Source organism: Ranitomeya variabilis, chromosome 2, assembly GCF_051348905.1.
Source record: "Ranitomeya variabilis isolate aRanVar5 chromosome 2, aRanVar5.hap1, whole genome shotgun sequence".
Taxonomy (NCBI): Eukaryota; Metazoa; Chordata; class Amphibia; order Anura; family Dendrobatidae; genus Ranitomeya; species Ranitomeya variabilis.
Genome location: NC_135233.1, coordinates 852,228,121 through 852,248,997, shown reverse-complemented (window position 1 = coordinate 852,248,997; position 20,877 = coordinate 852,228,121). Strand labels below are relative to the sequence as shown.

General features: G+C 43.3%; 1 protein-coding gene across 13 annotated transcripts in view; it reads left to right on the top strand.

The window, feature by feature from the left end:
- Positions 1–20,877, top strand: part of LOC143808019 (uncharacterized) — a 428,145-nt gene that overhangs the window by 385,101 nt on the left and 22,167 nt on the right. For 12 of the 13 annotated variants that reach the window (XM_077290233.1, XM_077290228.1, XM_077290231.1 and 9 more), the window contains 4 exons: positions 4,598–4,717; positions 8,393–8,566; positions 9,875–9,948; positions 10,385–10,464. In XM_077290233.1, coding sequence (XP_077146348.1) covers positions 4,598–4,717; positions 8,393–8,566; positions 9,875–9,948; positions 10,385–10,464 — 448 coding nt within the window. The remainder of the gene's footprint in view (positions 1–4,597; positions 4,718–8,392; positions 8,567–9,874; positions 9,949–10,384; positions 10,465–20,877) is intronic. The other variant, XM_077290224.1, reaches the window with a different exon arrangement.

Genomic DNA, 20,877 nt, shown 5'->3' with positions numbered 1-20,877 from the left:
TGAACCCCCAGGTTCTTCACAGAAGTTTATAACGTTAAGCCGTGAAAATAAAGAAATATCACATTTTTCCCACAAAAATCTTTTTTAGCCACAAATTTTGTATTTTCACAAGGGCAAAAGGAGAAGATGGACCCCAAAGTTTGTTGTGCAACTTCTGAATTCACAGATACCCCATATGTGGTCAAAAACTACTTTTGAAGCACAGTGCAAAGGGAAGTAGCGCCATATTACAGTGCATATTTTGCTGCCCTTGCTTGAGGGTGCCATGTTACATTGGCAGAGCCTCTGAGGTGCCAGAGCAGCAGAAACTCCCTCAAGTGACCACATTTTAGAAAGAATAACCCTTTGGGAATTTGTCTACAGATGTAGTGACAATTTTTACTTCATGACTGTTTTCCAGAAACAAGCAGCAATGGATGTTGCTGAGTGAAAATTGCAAACTGCCGTTGTAGTGACCAGTATATTACGCCCAGCCTGTGCTTCTGGAGAAGTGCACCTGTAAATTAGGCGGGCTCTCAGCGCTACAGAAATGCCAAACATGTGGGCGCTAAATGTTGATTAGGCACACTGGGGCTCAGAAGGGAGGGGGCATTTGGATTTGTGAGCGGAGAATTTGCTGAATTTCTTTTGGGGGGCAAGGAGCCATTTTACTTTTCCAGAGCTTTTAGACTACCAGTAACGTGGAAGCCCCCTATATTTCCATTAACAGATAACAGACCTGAGTGGAGACTTGCTTTTTTTGTGGATTGAGTTGAAGCTTTCATTGGGAACATTTTACATAACGTTTGGGATCACATTAATCCTGTGCTCTACGCTGACCACTTACTTTGGGGTTTCCATCTAAAACTCTGAGTGACGTGACATTTGAAACCCCTGATGGATCCATTCACTATAATGAGGAAGAAGATTTACTCTGGACTCCGTCTGACCTCTGTTCAGCGGTGTCGTTCTTTTCAGAAGTGCACTAAATTGTGGCCAATGGCACTTTGATGCAATCCTAAAATGACGAAGACCGCCGGATCACAGGTCAGACGTCGTCCACAGTGCCTCCATCTGCCTCATTATAGGGACTCTTCTGTTGGGGGTTCTGTCTGAATCACGTATTTCAGAGATTTACATGGAAACCCTGATGTAAACGCTCAGGATAAATGTGCGCTGAGATGCGATCTTTGAGAGGCAGAATGAAAAAATCAACAGCATGTAAAGAATTAGTTTTATTTATTTTTTACACTGTTCCTTGTGCAGTATAAGTGATTAGGTGACTTTATTCTTCAGGTCGGTGCGATTACAGCGATACCAGATTTGTATAAGGTTTTTGTTTGGCTGCTGTCAAACACTAAAAGACGCTTTTAATTGCGAAAACTAGTTTTTGCATCACCACATTTTGAGAGCTATCATGTTTTTGTATTTCGACCGACAGAGTCATGTGAGGGCTTATTTCTTGCAGAACAAGCTGACATTTTTATTGGTACCATTTTCGGGCACAAGCCATTTTTTGATCACTTTCTAGTCTGATTTTTGGGAGAAGGAATGAACAAAAAACAGCAATTCAAGAATTGCTTTTTGTTTCTTGTTTTTATACTGTTCTGTGTGTGGAAAATTGGTAAGGCAGCTTTATTCTTCACGTCAGTACGATTACAGCAATAACTCATATATATTTTTTTTATGTCTTGGTGCTTTTACACAATAAAAATTATTTTATAGAAAAAATAATTATTTTTGCATCGCTTTATTCTGAGAGCTATAATTTTTTTTATTTTTCTTCTGATGGAGCTGTGTGGCACCTTGTTACATGAGGGACAAGATGACGTTTTCAGTGGTACCATTTTCATTTATATCTGACTTTTTATCGTATCTTATTGCATTTTTTGTTCGTCAGTATGATGATAAAGCATTGTTTGCTGCCTCGTTTTTTTATTTATTTATTTTTGCTCATTGAAGGGGTTAACTCGTGGGACAGTTTTATAGAGTGGGTTGTTATGGCCGCAGTGATAACAAAAGTGCAATGTGCACTTTTATTGTTTTTTTAATGACATAAATAAATGTATTTATTGGAAAAATATTTATTTATTTTTTCTTTATTTAGGGATTTTAAAAAAAAATATATATATTTTTTTACACATTCTATTTTTTTAAAACTTTTTTACATTGTCCCAGTATGGGACCTCACTATATAACATCAGATCGCTGATCTGATACTCTGCACTGTACTGCAGAGTATCAGATCAGGATCTGACAGGCAGGAAAAGATGCATGACAGCACTTGCTCTCAGCAGTCGCTCACAAGCCACCTTCCCTGCAGGACACCGCACTTACTAATGTTCCGATGATCACCAACACCTGTGGGCGGCGTTCACTGGACATTTTACCGGAGCAATCACAGTCAGGGCACATACACACTTAGGTAGCGTGCGTGCCACTTGAGCTGGAAGTGGTTGTGTGTATTCCACCAACCGGAAGTGGCAGCGCGGACAAGATGCAATATGTAGCAACTACAACAGCCACTTGGAAATAAAAGGTACACTTGCGCAGAAGAAGCGGAGTGAGAGACGGACAAGGCAGGATAAAAGTGAGCATGTACCTGGTCAAGTTATGTGGCCAAGGAATTGTTCAGGAAAACCTGGTATGGGTTTTTTTCTTTATTCTGCATTGCAACTCACAGGCATCCTGCTGTGACCACAAGGCACTCCAGTGGGTCTAATACGCGTCTGAGCACACCCTGGGGGACACATAGTGACCCCTACCTGTGACATCGATCTTTGCCTCACAATTGCAATCACTGCTACGCCTGTGACTGCAATGTACCCCCATTGCCTCAGTACACCTCCTTGCGTATCCTGGGGAGAATATACAGTGACCCCTACCTGTGACACTGGTCACTGCCTCACACTGTCTATTACTGTTTACATCCTGAGTTTACTCATGTTTGTATGTTTTTAATGTTTTTAACTTATTTGGCACCTCTTGTTCCTAATAATGCCTTCTTCATTGATATTGTTTTGGTATGTGCACTATTCATTTAAGCTATTTTTTCTCTTGTTGTACATCATTAACACATCAGTAACAGAATGAACACCTAAATGACTAATAGTACATAATAACGTAGAAAAAACCATGCCAAGAAGGAGGTCACTGGCATAAATGTTACAGTATTATGATAAGATACATACTGTATATTTACAAGTCTCATAATAGTACAACATTATTTGTAGATGGAGAGCCCGCTAGGACCTTGGGGTACTCGGTACCGGGCCAGTTCTGTTCTTAAAGGGGTGGTCATGGTGGCTGTTACCCGGTCCGCGGCCCTGGACGTCCAGTAAAAGGGGGTTAATGAAAATGGAAATAAAGTCTAATGTAGTAATGTTCGTGATGTCACCTGTGGTATTCGGCCAGGGGTGGCCAACGCCACTTAAAGGAGTCCTCTGGGGCTGCTGGTTTTGCAGCTTAGATAGTACAGCTCCCCACAGGTAGAGCTTGGCCCCCAGGGCTCCCAGTGTAGTTGGTAAGAGGGATGATTGATGGTGGGGTGCAGGACTGAGGGTGCAGGAATTTTTTTACTGGTAGAATTCAAATACAGTCCAGTACAGGTAATGGCGGGGTCTGGGCAGCCTGGAAATAGCTTGGGATCCTCTTAGCCAGGTGGGATCAGAGGCTTTCCTTCTGTGCTGTATATCTGACCCTTGCTGCCTGAAGCTCTGTACGAGTCCTCTCAGTGTCTGTATTCTCAACCTGTATGGCTGACAGCCTGAACCTTTCATGGGCACTGTCCTCTCTCTCTGGCAGCCCCAAGCTCCTGACTTGCTGTGGTACCTGCAGGTGTTAGATGGGACAGGAGATTTGTAATCTCCTGCCATCCGGGTTCAGTGGCTGGGTCTGAAATTCCCACACCACCACGGACCCCAGTGTCTGGTCTCTTAGCGCCATCCTCTGGGGTGAGTCCACTCGTAGCTCCAGAGCCCAGGCTCCTCTTCTTTGCCTCTTCTCCTCTCACTGTCCCTAACAGACTATCTATCCCCTCCCCCAGGCCAGAATTTATAGGGAAGTTCCCTTGAAACCAGGTTTAGAGCTCCCCCTTGTGTTCTGGAGTCAGCATGGTGTTGCATGTTAGTATTACCTAATTCACAGCAATTTGTGGTACAACTGCATGTTTACTGCCTGATTAATGCGACGGAAGAATCACTGAGTTTATGTCAACTTTTATAGTTTCAAGCAATCTGATATTTCTTTTAGGGCTCATGAACACAGTAGAGACCTGTGTAAGGAGCGCTATCATCCCTGTGCTGCCGTAGATGCTGTGTTTGTCTTCTGTTGGTGCCCCATGCGAAGAAACATTTTTTCTATGCCTCCATATGAAATTGAAGTCATGTGGCAGCTATATGATAGCTGTGTGTAAAATAATTGAGGCCTTAGACTCTTACATTGTTTCTATCATCTGCCAAACCGACAAGCTCTGATAGAATGCACTGATTCATTATATTTCATCGCACCATGGGTAAATGTTCCCATATTCTGATTTTTCATTAACTTTTCAGACAATCATGTTATGTGTACTATGTTCTAATATCATTGATGTAAGAAAAAAATGTGTATTCATTAGGTGATGGGACCCACTGTGATGATATTGATGAATGTCGGACCACCAATATCTGCTCACCTTATGCAACCTGCACTAACACAATAGGAAGTTACAGCTGTGCTTGTAATGATGGATTCTCAGGTAATATAATAAATTCTTGTTTGTACATCAGTAACTCATTAAAGTTCCAATAACTTTCATTTAGTAAAATTAAAGTTTAAATAAAAATTAATTTATTAATGTTCAGTCTCCTTCATATTAATGAGGTTAGTCTACAAAACTAGGCACAGCCGCATTTTAAAGATGAGACCCTGTGCCTGTGCAAACAATGCAAGGACCATTGATATACCATAATAAACCTTTATCCATTGGTCACAGCAGCTCCTCTCCTCTCTCCTTATATGCTCTTATCCCACACTGCTGGCCAGGAGAAACAAATTATGAGCAGGTTAGTTACCACTTCTGTAGCTATCTGCATCAGCTTCCAGTAAGAGAGATTTATGGAGGTTCAAATCATACTGCTAATCATTACATACAGGGGCATGTAAAAGTGTGGCCGCCCCTGGTCAAAATTACTGTTATAGTGTACAGTTAAGCAAGTTGAAAATAAAAAGATCTCTAAAAGGCCTAAAGTTAAAGATGACACATTTCCTTTGTATTTTAGGCACAAAATATATATATTTTCATCTTTTACATTTTAAAAATTGCAAAAAGGAAAGTGGGCCTATGCAAAGTTTGAGCACATTGCATGGCTAGTATCTGGTAGCACACCCTTTTGCAAGTATCACCGCTTGTGAATGCTTTTTGTAACCAACCAAGAGTCTTTCCATTCTTGTTTGAGGAATTTTCATTCAATCTTCCTTGGAAAATTCTTCCAGTTCTGTGAGATTACTGTGTCGTCTTGCATGCACTGCTATTTTGAGGTCTAGCCACAGATTTTCAATGATGTTCAGATCAAGGGCTGTGAGTGCCATTGTAAAACCTTCAGTTTGGGACTTTTGAGGTAGTCTATTGTAGATTTTGATGGGTGTTTAGGATCATTATCCATCTGTAGAAGCCATCCTTTTTTTCAACTTCAGCTTTTTTACAGCTGGTGTTATGTTTGCATCAAGAATTTGTTGAAATTTCATTGAATCCATTCTTCCCTCTACCTGTGCCATTGGCTGCAAGACAACTCCAAAACATGATTTATCTACCACCATGCCTAATGGTCAGCAAGATGTTCTTTTCCTGAAATTCTGTTCCCTTTTTTCTCCATGCATACTTTTGAATATTGTGGCCAAAGAGTTCTATTTTAACCTCATCGGTCCACAGGAATTGTTTACCAAATGCACAAGCCTTGTTTACATAATCTTTTGCATACTTCTGACCCTGAATTTTATGGTGAGGAGGCTTTCTTCTGATGAGTTGTCCATCAGAGCCATATTTGTTCAGGTGTCTCTGAATAGTAGAACAATGTACCACAACTCCAGAGTCTGCTAAATTGTTCAGAAGGTCTTTTGCAGTCAAGAGGGGGTTCTGATTTGCCTCTCTAGCAATCCTACTAGCAGCTCTCACTGAAATTTTGCTTGGTCTTCCAGACCTTATCTTGGCCTCCACTGTTCCTTTTAACTGCCATTTTATTAATTACATTTAAAATGAAAAAAGGCAATTTGAAAATGCGTTGCTATCTTCTTATAGTCTTATCCTGCTTTGTGGGCCTCCACATTTTTCATTGTCAGATTGCTTGACAGCTGGTTTAAAGAACCTATGTCTGCAGTTTTTTGGCAAAAGCTTAGAGGGTGCTGGGTTTTTATAAAGATGGGAAGATTGCATTATCTGGCCTTTCGTAATGATGGTAGTGAACAAGCCATAACCCTAACAGGCCAATTAAGGTCTGAAACCTTGGTCAAAGTTATCAGAGCACTCAACTCTCCAAGGGTGTCTAAAGTTTTGCATAGGCCCATTTTCATTTTTGTAATTCTTAAAATGTAAAAGTTGAAAAAACATATATATTTGTTTTTTTTTCCCAAAATACAAAGGATAAGTGTTAGTTTTAACTTTATGCCTTTACTGATCATTTCTTCTTCAACTTGCTTAACTGTTCACAATAACATTAATTTTTACCAGGTGTGCCCAAACTTTAACATTTGCTGTTTGCTTTTTTATTGCAGCACAGACAGTTGATGCCTACACTTCTAAAACATTAAAACATGGCCTCTCATAAGACAACATGAATCTAATAAGAAATCCATTCCTTAATGTTGATTTACTGGTCAATGATGACAGCACACATCTTATAAACTCTATAAACCTAATTCAGGTTTCACCTTTTAAACATTTAAGCCCAATGCATGAAAGTGAATCCTGAAATGCCCTAACACTAAATTCTAAAACTGACAATCAAATAACGGTGGGTCACCTATGCCCTCCAACCCAGCAATATTCTCATATGTATTACTAAATTCTCTGCCTAACAAGCCCTTTATAATGTTGTTCACTTAAAGCAACCTGTCATCAGGATTTTGCTAAGCAAACTACAGGCATTGTCAGGTTGCCGCCATTACACTGATTAAAATGATACCTGAGTTGATGTAATCCTTCTTGTGCTTTCGGGTGGGACTGCGGGCGGGTCTTTTTTTAGTTCTCTGTACTCATTCAGTTACCTGCCCACTAATTACTGAGCTTGCACAGTCCATATTGGGGTCTTAAAAAAAAAAGTAACTATAGAAAAATGCCGCCGGCAGTGCATGCGCAGTAGCATCTATCACTTGCCGATTCAGTGACCTGTCATTTAAGCCCGTAAGGATGAATATGATAACAGAGCACCAAAGAAAGACCTGCCTGCATACCCGCCAGAAGCACATAAATCTCATTATCTGAAAACTGCAAATACATATTAAAAAACAACCACAAGACAGGTATCATTTTAATCAGTGTAACAGTGCCAATCTGACAATGCCTGTAGTTTACTTATCACAATCCTGATGACAAGTTTGCTTTAATTCCATGTTTAAAAAAAGTATTTGTAACCTCTATTTTTCTTATGCTAATTAAGCTTTTGACTCCTGTGGGTCTGATAAAATGATTTGCAAGAGCAGGCGTCATCGCCGGCTCCCAGCAAATCTCGTGCAAGTGTGCAGCTCTATTTGGCAGCGTCATTGCGTCTCTGAAGCCAGGTGTAGGCTTCCTGGCTTTAGAGGCGCACTGTGCTTGACTGAAAGTGCTGAAGATGTAGGAGAGCCATCTTCTGCACTTCCAGTCATGTGCAATGACATTTGAAGATCTCAAGTTTAGATCTCACCTATTCTAAACTTAATTACAGAGAAATCCATAGCGCTCAACGATGTGGTAGAAGTGAAATGTGGCTTATATCTACCCTGTCATGCACCATGCAGTTGCTCCCGCTCTAGCAAGTGTATTTCTAATTACATTACCCCAAAAGCAGAACATTCCCTACCAACAAGTTTCTTTCTCAATAATGAGATTTTATCAGAGGAGTGAACATATGAGGGAAAAACAAAAACTAAATGACAAAAAAAGGCATACAGTATATTGCCCATAAAGTGCAAGTAAGCGCATCTGTGTGTATAGGATACCATATGAAGATCTATCCTCCAAGGGGTATTTTTTTGTACAGAGCGGTGCAGCACTCTGCAGCTATCCCTTTAGGAGAAACCAAACATTTTGAAGCTTTTATACATATATCTTCACTGATGAGAGTGTTACATTAGAACATTTTGATTGTAAGCTTTCATAAGAAAAATTCAGCATGTTTTGTTACTTGCTAAAAAATATATATGCCAACAACTGGTCTATTCCCATTACTCTTTGCAGGTAATGGTGTAGATTGTTCCTGTATTGCACAGTGTGACACAAACTACTGTAGTAATGGTGGGACATGTACAAGAGATGGCGTGGATTGCAGTCCTCAATGCACATGCCTGCCAGCATTCACTGGTGGAAGATGTACAGACGCAGCAGAGTCCTTCAGTGCAGAACTAAGACCAGGTAAGTCCCTATTCTCAGGCTCTATGTAGACATCTCTTTATTGAGAAATGATGTGTAAATTGAATATATGTCAAAGAATTTCACTCATTACATTTAAAAAGGATGTCCGGTGACCGGTCACAGTGTACCAATGATATAGCCTTAGGATAATTCATCAGTATAATAATGGTGGCGACCAACACCAGCACCCTCATTGATCACTGTTCTGTCTTCCTCCACGTAGGATGCTGTGTGGATTCCAACATACGGCTAAACCTTCATCCACATCCCAGTAAACAGACTGTGTTGATGCTTAAGTCTTATTTATTAGGGTGATGATAACATAAACTATAACGTTGAACAATGGTGGATAGTATTCATAGTAGATGATCGAATAGTGAATGATGTTGATGTACAAAGTGGATGTTCAGTGAATAATCATAGTGGATGACTGGTGAAAAACTGTAAAGAATAACAGCATATCAGTATATGCACATACAGGGTGCAATCACATAAATAACTGGGACATTACAGCAAGAATTGTACAGAGTGCATTACACAGTAATTCTAACAGCACTGCCCTATTCTATACAAAGATGCCTCTATCTACATGCAGCGTAAACATTAACCTAACTGCAAGCTGCCGAGCACAAGCTGCCTAACTATATCAGACTATAGGAGCTGCATAAGGCTCAAATACTAACACAAACATAAGATGCATTTATCCCTTTATAAACGTACCGAGATCCGTTAGGACAGGGGTAGGAAAGTAAGTGAGACAGGAGCACGTGTGTCTCTCTTAAGACCTGAGGAAAAATGGCTAATGAAGCTTGTCTTCCACAAGAAGAATGAGGGCGGAACTCACCCAGAAGACATTGCTCTTCTGAGGAAAAAGTTGGTAAACAACATGAAAAGTAGGCAACTGATGACCTCCAGTGGCCACAACTTGAATAACATGATAATTAACTTTCTGCACATTAAGATGGGCAGAATGATCACCTTCTATAAACTCCAGCAGCTCTTGGATATAAACACTATGAATATAGCTGCAAACAATGGCTCCATTCAGTGTGCAGCAGCCACTGCCACTTGCATTCCCCAGCAATGGCCGCTACACATTGCGCTTTGTACCTGATTGCACCTGATTGTTGGGTGTGCCAGGTATCAGAACACAAATGATTCTTAACTGGTAGCATATCTTATGGCTAGGTCATCAGTATGTTGTGACTGGACAAAACCTATAAATCTGGTAAGCCCTGCCCTTTACTGCATGTCTACAATGACAGTTTATCTCTTATGTAATGAAATGACATGTTCCTGTTTTCTTAGGTACAATGCAGAGGTCTATACATGTATACTTATCCTCTAGCAGAAATTTCACTTCTAAACAGAGTTATGACCTGGTAGGTATTTTTTCATTGCATTTTACCTTAAATGTGCGCACATCCATAGCGATGGTGGTCGCACGCAGCACGCGCTGTCCCTACATACTCCGGTTCCTCTGGCATCAGTGCATACCCATAGCGACGATTGTTGCATGCCACAAACATGCTGTTTCTACATGCATTGGGCCAATGGCATCCAGGCTGTTCTGATGAAAGTCCTATTTTGGACCCAAAACATTCAATAACAATTTATTGTCTGGATGCAAATAAATGGAACCTTCTTTTTTCACTTCTTGAGTGCCAAGTTTTTTCTATATTACTACTGTATAAAGGGCTTAGCAGCAAAGGTTATCTATAAAGGGACATACAGGATTCATAAAACTGAGATTAAGGCAATTCTTGTCCACGTTGTTTCCCCTTCTTAAAATATTTTTGTTGATTTGATTGTACACAGATTGCAGGAAAACTAAAAACTGCCCAGCTAGATGTGACACATTTGTTTGATGAGAAGACAAGTCAATTTATTGAATCAGAGTAAGTCTCTTTACTCATTGCATTTCAATTTTTTTTATTATTATGTTTAGCATATACCTGGCAAATACATTAAGCATTGCTTCAGAATAAAATCAACATACAGATAGCTGTAGCAGCGACTAACATGGTAGCTTTGACTTGCTAGAGTGATATCCTAGTGCACCTGCTAACTAATTAACATTAATTATCTGGCCTAATATGTTTTTAAAGCTAGGAACCTGAAGATTGACCCCATGTTGGCAGGTAAATAAAATTTCTGTATATAACAGGTTTACCTACCATACATCCATACAGCTGACATGTGCCTACAACACGATCCACCCGGGGATGTTAACTAGTTAAATGCCGCTGTCAATTTCTGACAGCAGCATTTAACTCGCGTTTACCAGAAGCGGGTTATAAAGCCCACCCATCTGTGACCTCGTCACATGATCGCTGGTCCCCGATGGGTTGGCATGACATCCAGACCTCTATGGTTGTCACGGTGGTCGGCGCTTATAGCAAGTGAACATTTCTGCTCCACACAGGTGATTTGATCACCGCCTGTGTGTAGCAGAGGTGATCGAAGTAGTACAGCTTCTAATCTCCCATGAAAACTATTGAAGCATAAAAAAGTTAAATAAAAATGTTTTTAAAAATATAGAAAAAATTAAAAAAATATTAAAGTTCAAATCACCCCCCTTTCTGCCTCAGAAAACTCAGCTTCCAAAGAGTCAGCAACCAAAGGGTCAAGGACCAGCAATGTCGTATCAATTACATAAGTCCCGATCTTGTCCTGAACAAGTAGGGGATCCATGTCATCATATCGGCCTTTGATGTTATAGAGGTTACTATAGAATTTTTGGAAAACATCCAGAATCTCATCAGAGTTTTGAGTTAGCACTAGGGTTGAGCGAAACGGGTCGGCAATTTTCAGAAGTTGCCGACTTTTGGCAAAGTCGGGTTTCATGAAACCCGACCCGACCCCTGTGTGGGGTCGGCCATGAAGTCGGCGATCTTCTGAATCTGGAATCGGAATTCCGATACCGATTCCCGATATGTTTAAGATATCGGGAATTGGTATCGGAATTCAGATTTAAGTGTAAAATAAAGAATTAAAATAAAAAATATCGCTATACTTACCCTCTGACGGGCCCTGGTACTAACCGGGAACCTTCCTTCCTTAGAATCAGCCTTCCAGGACCTTGCGGTGACGTCACGGTGACGGCGCAGCTTGTGATTGGTCGCGCGGCCGCCCATGTGACCGCTCGCGCGACCAATCACAAGCCGCGACGTCACCGTGACGTCACCGAAGGTCCTGGAAGGGCTGATTCTTAGGAAGGAAGGCTGCCGGAACGAAGCCGAGGGTGAGTATATTCCTATTAGGTATATACTCACCCTCAGACACGCCCTGCTTCTTTCCGGCAGCCTTCCTTCCTAAAAATCAGCCCTTCCATGACCTTCGGTGACGTCACGGTGACGTCACGGTGACGTCGCGGCTTGTGATTGGTCGCGCGAGCGGTCACATGGGCGGCCACGCGACCAATCACAAGCCGCGACGTCACCGTGACGTCACCGCAAGGTCCTGGAAGGCTGATTCTAAGGAAGGAAGGTTCCCGGTTAGTACCAGGGCCCGTCAGAGGGTAAGTATAGCGATATTTTTTATTTTAATTCTTTATTTTACACTTAAATATGGATCCCAGGGCCTGAAGGAGAGTTTCCGCTCCTTCAGACCCTGGGAACCATTGGAAACCCAATGCACTGCATTGGGTTTCGAGTTTCGGCTGACCCCGACCCCGACTTTTTTATAGGATCGGCCGATTTCACTCGACCCGACTTTTGAAAAAGTCGGGTTTCGTGAAACCCGACCCGATCCTATAAAAGTAAAGGTCGCTCAACCCTAGTTAGTACCCCACCTGGCTTTCTGAGTTTCTAATTTCCCCTGGGATGCAGCATCATGGATAAGGGCCTACAGCACTTGTCCCCATATTCATATAGGAATCTATGAAGTCTCACTCTCTAACGCAGGTATTTCTGGTCAAGAACAGCTCTCAATTCCTCTCTGGTCTTAATAAGTTCAGTTAAGGTATGTTGAGAAAGAGAAAGTTTATGAGAGCACTCAAAGTCAGAAATTGTTTTTAACAACGACACCACCTGCTCGGCTTTTTCTTTCTTCAAGCGTGCTCCATGTTTCAGCAGAACCCCTCATACCACACACTTAAGGGCCTCCCATTTAATTGGAAATACTGTCGTATCAGATTCGTGGACTGTCATAAACTCTGATATGGTGTCCTTAATCTCCAAAGCACAAAGAAAATCATTCAAATGTCACGTCCACTGTTTTGGTCTCCCCTCTGGCAGGGTCATTTGGCAAAACACTGGGGCATGGTCTGACCAGCAGATATGACCAATAGAGGATTGAATCTGCCAGGTCAGAGCAGTTTGGCTGGTTAAATAAAAATCAATAATACTATAAGAGGAATAGGCAGAAGAGAAAAATGTGTAGTCTTTCTCTTTAGGGTGCAAGACCTGCCATAAGTCGACCATGCAAAGACTCTGGATTACCCTTTTGAACGCCTTAATTTTCAAAACTGAGAAGGGGTGTCTCAGGGAAGGAATAAGGCGACTCAGAAGGATAAGGTACAAATCGGAAGATTAAAAAAAAGGGCCAGGGAAATAGAGCAGAAAGAATAAGAAAAGAGAGAAAAGAGGATAGGTTGTCTGTTATACTGTGTCATTAGGATTACAAGGAAACTCTGTTTAATTGTAGTGTTAACGAATATCTAAACTCAATGGGAAAAGAAAGAAACTGACACGCTAGTGCGGTCGGAAGTCCCAAGTAGGGAAGGGGCTTTCTAATGAGAATCCTCCCATCCCGGACCACATAAAAGAGAATTAAACCAGAAAACAGATATATATATATATATATATATATATATATATATATATATATATATATATATATATATATATATATAACAAGTCATAGTATACAGCATAATGAGGGGGGAGGGAGGAAAGAGGAGGAAGGAGACGAGGAGGGGGATGGGAGAGGGGAGGGAGGGAATGAAGGGGGGAGCAAGAGACTATTTCTTATAGAACAATATAACTTATCACAACATAACAGGTAACAAGACTGTTGGACCACATGGGTCATCAGAAGGATCCCAGAGAGAACATCATCCTCCCTTTTTGAGAGTCTCAGTTGTAAATCAACACTAGGACATCCCTTTCAACAGTGTGAGAGCCAATGCCCTTAACCATCTACAATAGCAATAGCCGGATATCTTCAGGGGGGATTCTTCCTCTATTCCTCCCCTCTCCACAATGGAGGGAACCCCGAGGCCTCTGGGATAGACCCTCCAGGGATCCCAAGGGGAAATCCGGCCATTGTTCAATAAGTACTAGGGGAAGATCCAAGGCAGCTGTGAATGCAGGAATATCCTCCGGGTTCCGAAGGATATGGGTGCGACCACCTGCACGTACCTGGAGCCTGAATGGAAAGCCCCAGCTATAAGGCATGTCCTGGTCACGTAGCATATCCAGCAATGGGCGCAGGGCTCTCCTTCTTTGCAGAGTCAATCTTGACAGGGCAGGAAGTGTTTGGATGATCTTATCATGAAATGTACTGGTCACCCTGTTATGGATCTTGTTCATAATGGCCTCCTTCAGGACATAACGGTGGACTTTGCAAATGACATCCCTCGGCCTCTCGAGGTCTCTGGGTTTAGGGCCCGAAGCCCTGTGTGCTCTATCCAGTTCGATTGTGTTTGTAGAGGGTCACCCTAGATCTCGTTGAATAAAGTCTGCAGCAACCGAGGGAGGTCCCTTGACTCAACGGACTCTGGCAGGCTTCTCACCCTGATGTTGTTCCTGCGGCCTCTATTTTTGCCATCATCCATGGTGTCTACGAGATATTGGATTTTACATGATTGTCTATTTGTTGTTTTTGAGACATGCATGCCTCCTCCAGGGCTAGGATTCTGCTGGAGTGGTCCTGATCTCAAGTATCTACTCTCTCTACTTCACCTCTTAGGCTGGATAGTTCACTGCAGTAGGCGAGCTCCAGTCTTTTAATATAAGACTCCATATCCTCCCTCGTGGGGATAGAGGCCATGCGTGCCCGCAGGTCAGCAAGCTCAGCTAAAACTCCTTTTCCCTGCTGGGCCGACCCCAGAGGGCTGCAGGCTGCCCAAGAGGGTGTTAAATGGTCATGAAGAGCAGACTGGGAGCTCATGTGGGGGCCTGCTGGTTGTCCCCCCACAGGTGTCATTATAACTCCACATGAAGCAAAATCAGTAAGGCTACTTTCACACTAGCGTCGTACGACGCACGATGAATTGCGTCGTTGCGACGTACCGACGCTAGCAGTGAAATCGCCGCACAACAGGGGCAGCGGATGCTGTTTTTCAATGCATCCGCTGCCCCATTGTGAGGTGCGGGGAGGCGGGGGCGGAGTTCCGGCCGCGCTAGTGCGGTCGGAAAAGACGGGCACGACGCACCAAAAACGTTACATGCAACGTTTTTTGGTGGCGACGGTCCGACGCAACACGAGGCAATGCGTCGCACTGTGTCACTAATGCAAGTCTATGTAGAAAAAACGCATCCTGCAAGCACTTTTGCAGGATGCGTTTTTCCTACAAAACGACGCATAGCGACGTGCAGTGCACGACGCTAGTGTGAAAGTAGCCTAAGGAGTTCTCCCAGCACCTCTCCTGCCCCTGCTACACTCATGATCTCTGCAGGACCCACCAGGGCAATCTGCTGTGGTGTAGTCAGGGTACACCACTCCTCCACCCGCTCCAGCAGCTGCAATCTGAGGGAGCAACATGGGAGGGCTGTCTGCAGCTTCCTGGTACCTGTTATCATCGGCTTCCTCTTGATCTGCTGGATGATTTCTGGAGCCCTTGGCTGAGACTCCGGAATGTCTGGAAGGGGTTAAGCTTGACTGTGTGTGCTTATCTCCACTCTCCTTCAGAGGTGATGACTCCACAGCTGCAGTGGAGGGCTCTTTTCTGCCTCCTCTCCTGGACACCGTGGCCATCTTTCATCTCCCTGTGCTCGCAGGTAGGGTTGAGCGACCTTAACTTTTATAGGATCGGGTCGGGTTTCACGAGACCCGACTTTCTCAAAAGTCGGGTCGAGTGAAATCGGCCGATCCTATAAAAAAGTCGGGGTCGGCCGAAACCCGAAACCCAATGCACTGCAATGGGATACTATGGTTCCCAGGGTCTGAAGGAGAGGAAACTCTCCTTCAGGCCCTGGGATCCATATTTAAGTGTAAAATAAAGAATTAAAATAAAAAATATTGATATACTCACCTGTCCGGCGGCCCCTGCAACTTACCGAGGGAACCGGCGGCCTGCTTTGGTTAAAATGAGCGCGTCCAGGGCCTTCCGTGACGTCACAGCTTGTGATTGGTCGCGACGGCCCATGTGACCGCCACGCGACCAATCACAAGCCGCGGACGTCATTCTTTAGAATTCTAGGAATTTAGGACCTGAGAATGACGTCCGCGGCTTGTGATTGGTCGCGTGGCGGTCACATGGGCCGTCGCGACCAATCACAAGCCGTGACGTCATCTTAAGGTCCTTCACGCGCTGATTCTTAGGAAGGAAGGTTGCCGGAAAGAAGCAGGGCGCGTCCGAGGGTGAGTATATTCCTATTAGGTATATACTCACCCTCGGCTTCTTTCCGGCAGCCTTCCTTCCTAAGAATCAGCGCGTGAAGGACCTTAAGATGACGTCACGGCCTGTGATTGGTCGCGACGGCCCATGTGACCGCCACGTGACCAATCACAAGCCGCGGACGTCATTCTTTAGAATTCTAGGAATTTAGGACCTGAGAATGACGTCCGCGGCTTGTGATTGGTCGCGTGGCGGTCACATGGGCCGTCGCGACTAGGGTTGAGCGAAACGGGTCGATCATTTTCAAAAGTCGCCGACTTTTGGCTAAGTCGGCGTCTCATGAAACCCGATCCGACCCCTGTGCTTGTCGGCCATGCGGTACGCGACTTTCGCGCCAAAGTCGCGTTTCAATGACGCGAAAAGCGCCATTTCTCAGCCAATGAAGGTGAACGCAGAGTGTGGGCAGCGTGATGACATAGATCCTGGTCCCCACCATCTTAGAGAAGGGCATTGCAGTGATTGGCTTGCTGTCTGCGGCGTCACAGGGGCTATAAAGGGGCGTTCCCGCCGACCGCCATCTTACTGCTGCTGATCTGAGCTTAGGGACAGGTTGCTGCCGCTTCATCAGAAGCAGGGAGAGCGTTAGGCAGGGTCCACTAACCACCAAACCGCTTGTGCTGCAGCGATTTCCACTGTCCAACACCACCTTCGGTGTGCAGGAACAGTGGAAGCTATTTTTTTTTTTTTTTCCCCTCAGCGCTGTAGCTCATTGGGCTGCCCTAGAAGGCTCCGTGATAGCTGTATTGCTGTGTGTACGCCACTGTGGAAACCAACTGCTTTTTTCAAAGCACATATCCTCTTGTTCCTTCCTTTCTGCACAGCTATCTTTTTTGTTTGTCCACACTTTTTATTTAATTTGTGCATCAGTCCACTCCTATTGCTGCCTGCCATACCTGGCTTACATTACTGCAGGGAGATAGTAATTGTAGGACAGTTTTTTTTTTTTTTTTGTTTTTTTTTTGTGGGAGATTAAGATTGGCATTTCTGCTACAGTGCCATCCCTGTGTGTGCCATCTCTCACTGAGTGGGCCATAGAAAGCCTATTTATTTTTTCCGTGATTTGTGTTCTAAAATCTACCTCAACACAGAAACACTACATCAATCAGTGGGAGAAAAATATTGGCCTCAGTCAGGGCTTGTGTGCCACTGCTGTGTGTGCGCTATCTCTCATTCAGTGGGCTATAGCAAGCCTATATTTTTTTTTTTTTTTTTTTTTTAATATTATTTGGTTTCAAAAGTCTCCCTGAAAAAAAAAAAAAACCTAAAAAAACAGTGGGAGAGTAATATTGCCCTTTCAGCTTGTGTGCCAGTCTTGACTCCTGGGTGTGCCACCTCTCTCCCTCTCATTCAGTGGGCCATAGAAAGCCTATTTATTTTTTTTTTAAAATATTATTGGGTTTCTAAAGTCTCCCTGAAAAAAACAAAAAATACATAAAAAAACAGTGGGAGAGTAATATTGCCCTTTCAGCTTGTGTGCCAGTCTTGACTCCTGGGTGTGCCACCTCTCTCCCTTTCATTCAGTGGGCCATAGAAAGCCTATTTTTTTTTTTTTAATATTATTTGGTTTCTAATTCTCCCTGAAAAAAAAAAAAAAACCTAAAAAAACAGTGGGAGAGTAATATTGCCCTTTCAGCTTGTGTGCCAGTCTTGACTCCTGGGTGTGCCACCTCTCTCCCTCTCATTCAGTGGGCCATAGAAAGCCTATTTATTTTTTTTTTTAAATATTATTGGGTTTCTAAAGTCTCCCTGAAAAAACAAAAAATACATAAAAAAACAGTGGGAGAGTAATATTGCCCTTTCAGCTTGTGTGCCAGTCTTGACTCCTGGGTGTGCCACCTCTCTCCCTTTCATTCAGTGGGCCATAGAAAGCCTATTTATTTTTTCCGTGATTTGTGTTCTAAATTCTACCTCAACACAAAAACACTACATCAATCAGTGGGAGAAAAATATTGGCCTCAGTAAGGGCTTGTGTGCCACTGCTGTGTGTGCTATCTCTCATTCAGTGGGCTATAGCAAGCCTATTTTTTTTTTTTTTTTTTTTTTTTTAATATTATTTGGTTTCTAAAGTCTCCCTGAAAAAAAAAAAAAACCTAAAAAAACAGTGGGAGAGTAATATTGCCCTTTCAGCTTGTGTGCCAGTCTTGACTCCTGGGTGTGCCACCTCTCTCCCTCTCATTCAGTGGGCCATAGAAAGCCTATTTATTTTTTTTTTTAAATATTATTGGGTTTCTAAAGTCTCCCTGAAAAAACAAAAAATACATAAAAAAACAGTGGGAGAGTAATATTGCCCTTTCAGCTTGTGTGCCAGTCTTGACTCCTGGGTGTGCCACCTCTCTCCCTTTCATTCAGTGGGCCATAGAAAGCCTATTTTTTTTTTTTTTAATATTATTTGGTTTCTAATTCTCCCTGAAAAAAAAAAAAAAACCTAAAAAAACAGTGGGAGAGTAATATTGCCCTTTCAGCTTGTGTGCCAGTCTTGACTCCTGGGTGTGCCACCTCTCTCCCTCTCATTCAGTGGGCCATAGAAAGCCTATTTATTTTTTTTTTTAAATATTATTGGGTTTCTAAAGTCTCCCTGAAAAAACAAAAAATACATAAAAAAACAGTGGGAGAGTAATATTGCCCTTTCAGCTTGTGTGCCAGTCTTGACTCCTGGGTGTGCCACCTCTCTCCCTCTCATTCAGTGGGCCATAGAAAGCCTTTTTTTTTTTTGGTTTTTTTAATATTATTTGGTTTCTAAAGTCTCCCTGAAAAAAACAAAAAAAACATAAAAAACAGTGGGAGAGTAATATTGCCCTTTCAGCTTGTGCGCCAGTCTTGACTCCTGGTTGTGCCACCTCTCTCTCTCTAATTGTGGGCCATAGAAAGCCTTTTTTTTTTTTTTTTTTAATATTATTTGGTTTCTAAAGTCTCCCTGAGAAAAAAAAATAAATAAATTAGGTGGGAGATTAATATTGACATTAGTGCTTGAGTGACAGTCCTGCGTGTGTGTCATCTCTGTGATTTTGTGCCACAGAAAACAGAGTGTGTAACATTGTGCCTGATTTTCCTTGTGGTCTCACCAACCTGTTAAGGGATATTGAAATCATACTGAAGTTATAGCTCACCGTGTAAGTTGTTTGATAGCAACAAATAAAGTTACTTTGGTTAAGATTTTAAAACAATGAGGAAGTCTGGTGCAAGAGGTCGTCGTGGGCGTTCATTGTCAGCTGGTAATGATGGTAGTGGTAGTGGAGCATCAGGTGGTCGTGGGGATAAAAATATTCCACCTAAGTCTGGAGCTGTGGAGCCAGTTTCGTCGTCAGGCTACACAAGGCCTCGAACGCTCTCTTTTCTGGGAGTAGGAAAACCGCTTTTAAAGGCGGAGCAGCAACAGCAAGTTTTGGCTTACATTGCAGACTCAGCCTCTAGCTCTTTTGCCTCCTCTTCCGAAACTGGTAAATGTAAAAGCAGCGCGTCGCTTGTGGATGTTCACGGTCAGGGACAAGTCGCTTCCTTGTCCTCCTCAGCAAAAACTACAACAAGAGAGAAGGATGCAGCAGGCGACACAACGGGTCACTCCATGGAGCTCTTTACACATACCGTCCCTGGCTTAGAAAGTGAAACATTTAACAGGCCATGCCCATTACAAGTATATTCTGACATGGAGTGCACTGATGCACAGCCACAGCCAGAGTACTATGCTGCTCCTTTGACTCAGACCACCACATTGCCCTCTCAGGGTACAGATCCACAATCAGACCCTGATGAGACTATGTTGCCCCGCCACGAACGCTATACCACCGACCGACACAGTGACACAGACGAAGTTGCACACGAGCTCGAAGAGGAGGTAATAGATGACCCAGTTATTGACCCCGATTGGCAGCCATTGGGGGAACAGGGTGCAGGCGGCAGTAGTTCAGAAGCGGAGGTGGAGGAGGGGCCGCAGCAGGCATCAACATCGCAACAGGTTCCATCTGCCGGGCCCGTATCTGGACCAAAACGCGTGTCAAAGCCAAAACCTGTTGGAGCACAGCGTTGCCATCCGGTTAAAGCTCAGTCTGCAATCCCTGAAAAGGGATCAGAGTCTAGGAAGAGTGCAGTCTGGCATTTTTTTAAACAACATCCAACTGATCAGCGCAAAGTCATCTGTCAAAAATGTTCAACTAGCTTAAGCAGAGGTCAGAATCTGAAAAGTCTAAATACTAGTTGCATGCATAGACACTTAACCACCATGCATTCTCAAGCCTGGACTAACTACCAAACGTCCCTCAAGGTTGTAGCACCCTCGGCCAATGAAGCTAGTCAGCAACGCAACATCCCTTCCGTCACTGTAAGGCCACCATTTTCCGCACCACCGGCAGTATCTGTGCAGGTTTCTTTGCCAGCCAAAAGCAGTCAGGGTCAGGGAATCACCAGTTTTGTAGGAGGAAATATTGCATGTAGGGCACCGGCGGAAACAATACCGTCTCCAACCGTCTCTCAGTCTGCCATGTCCACCGGCACACCCGAAAGTTCCACGATCTACAGCTCTCCAGTCCAGCTCACCCTACATGAGACTCTGGTTAGAAAAAGGAAGTACTTATCCTCGCATCCGCGTACACAGGGTTTTAACGCCCACATAGCTAGACTAATCTCGTTAGAGATGATGCCCTACCGGTTAGTTGAAAGCGAAGCTTTCAAAGCCCTGATGGAGTACGCTGAACCACGATACGAGCTACCCAGTCGACACTTTTTTTCCAGAAAAGCCATCCCAGCCCTGCAC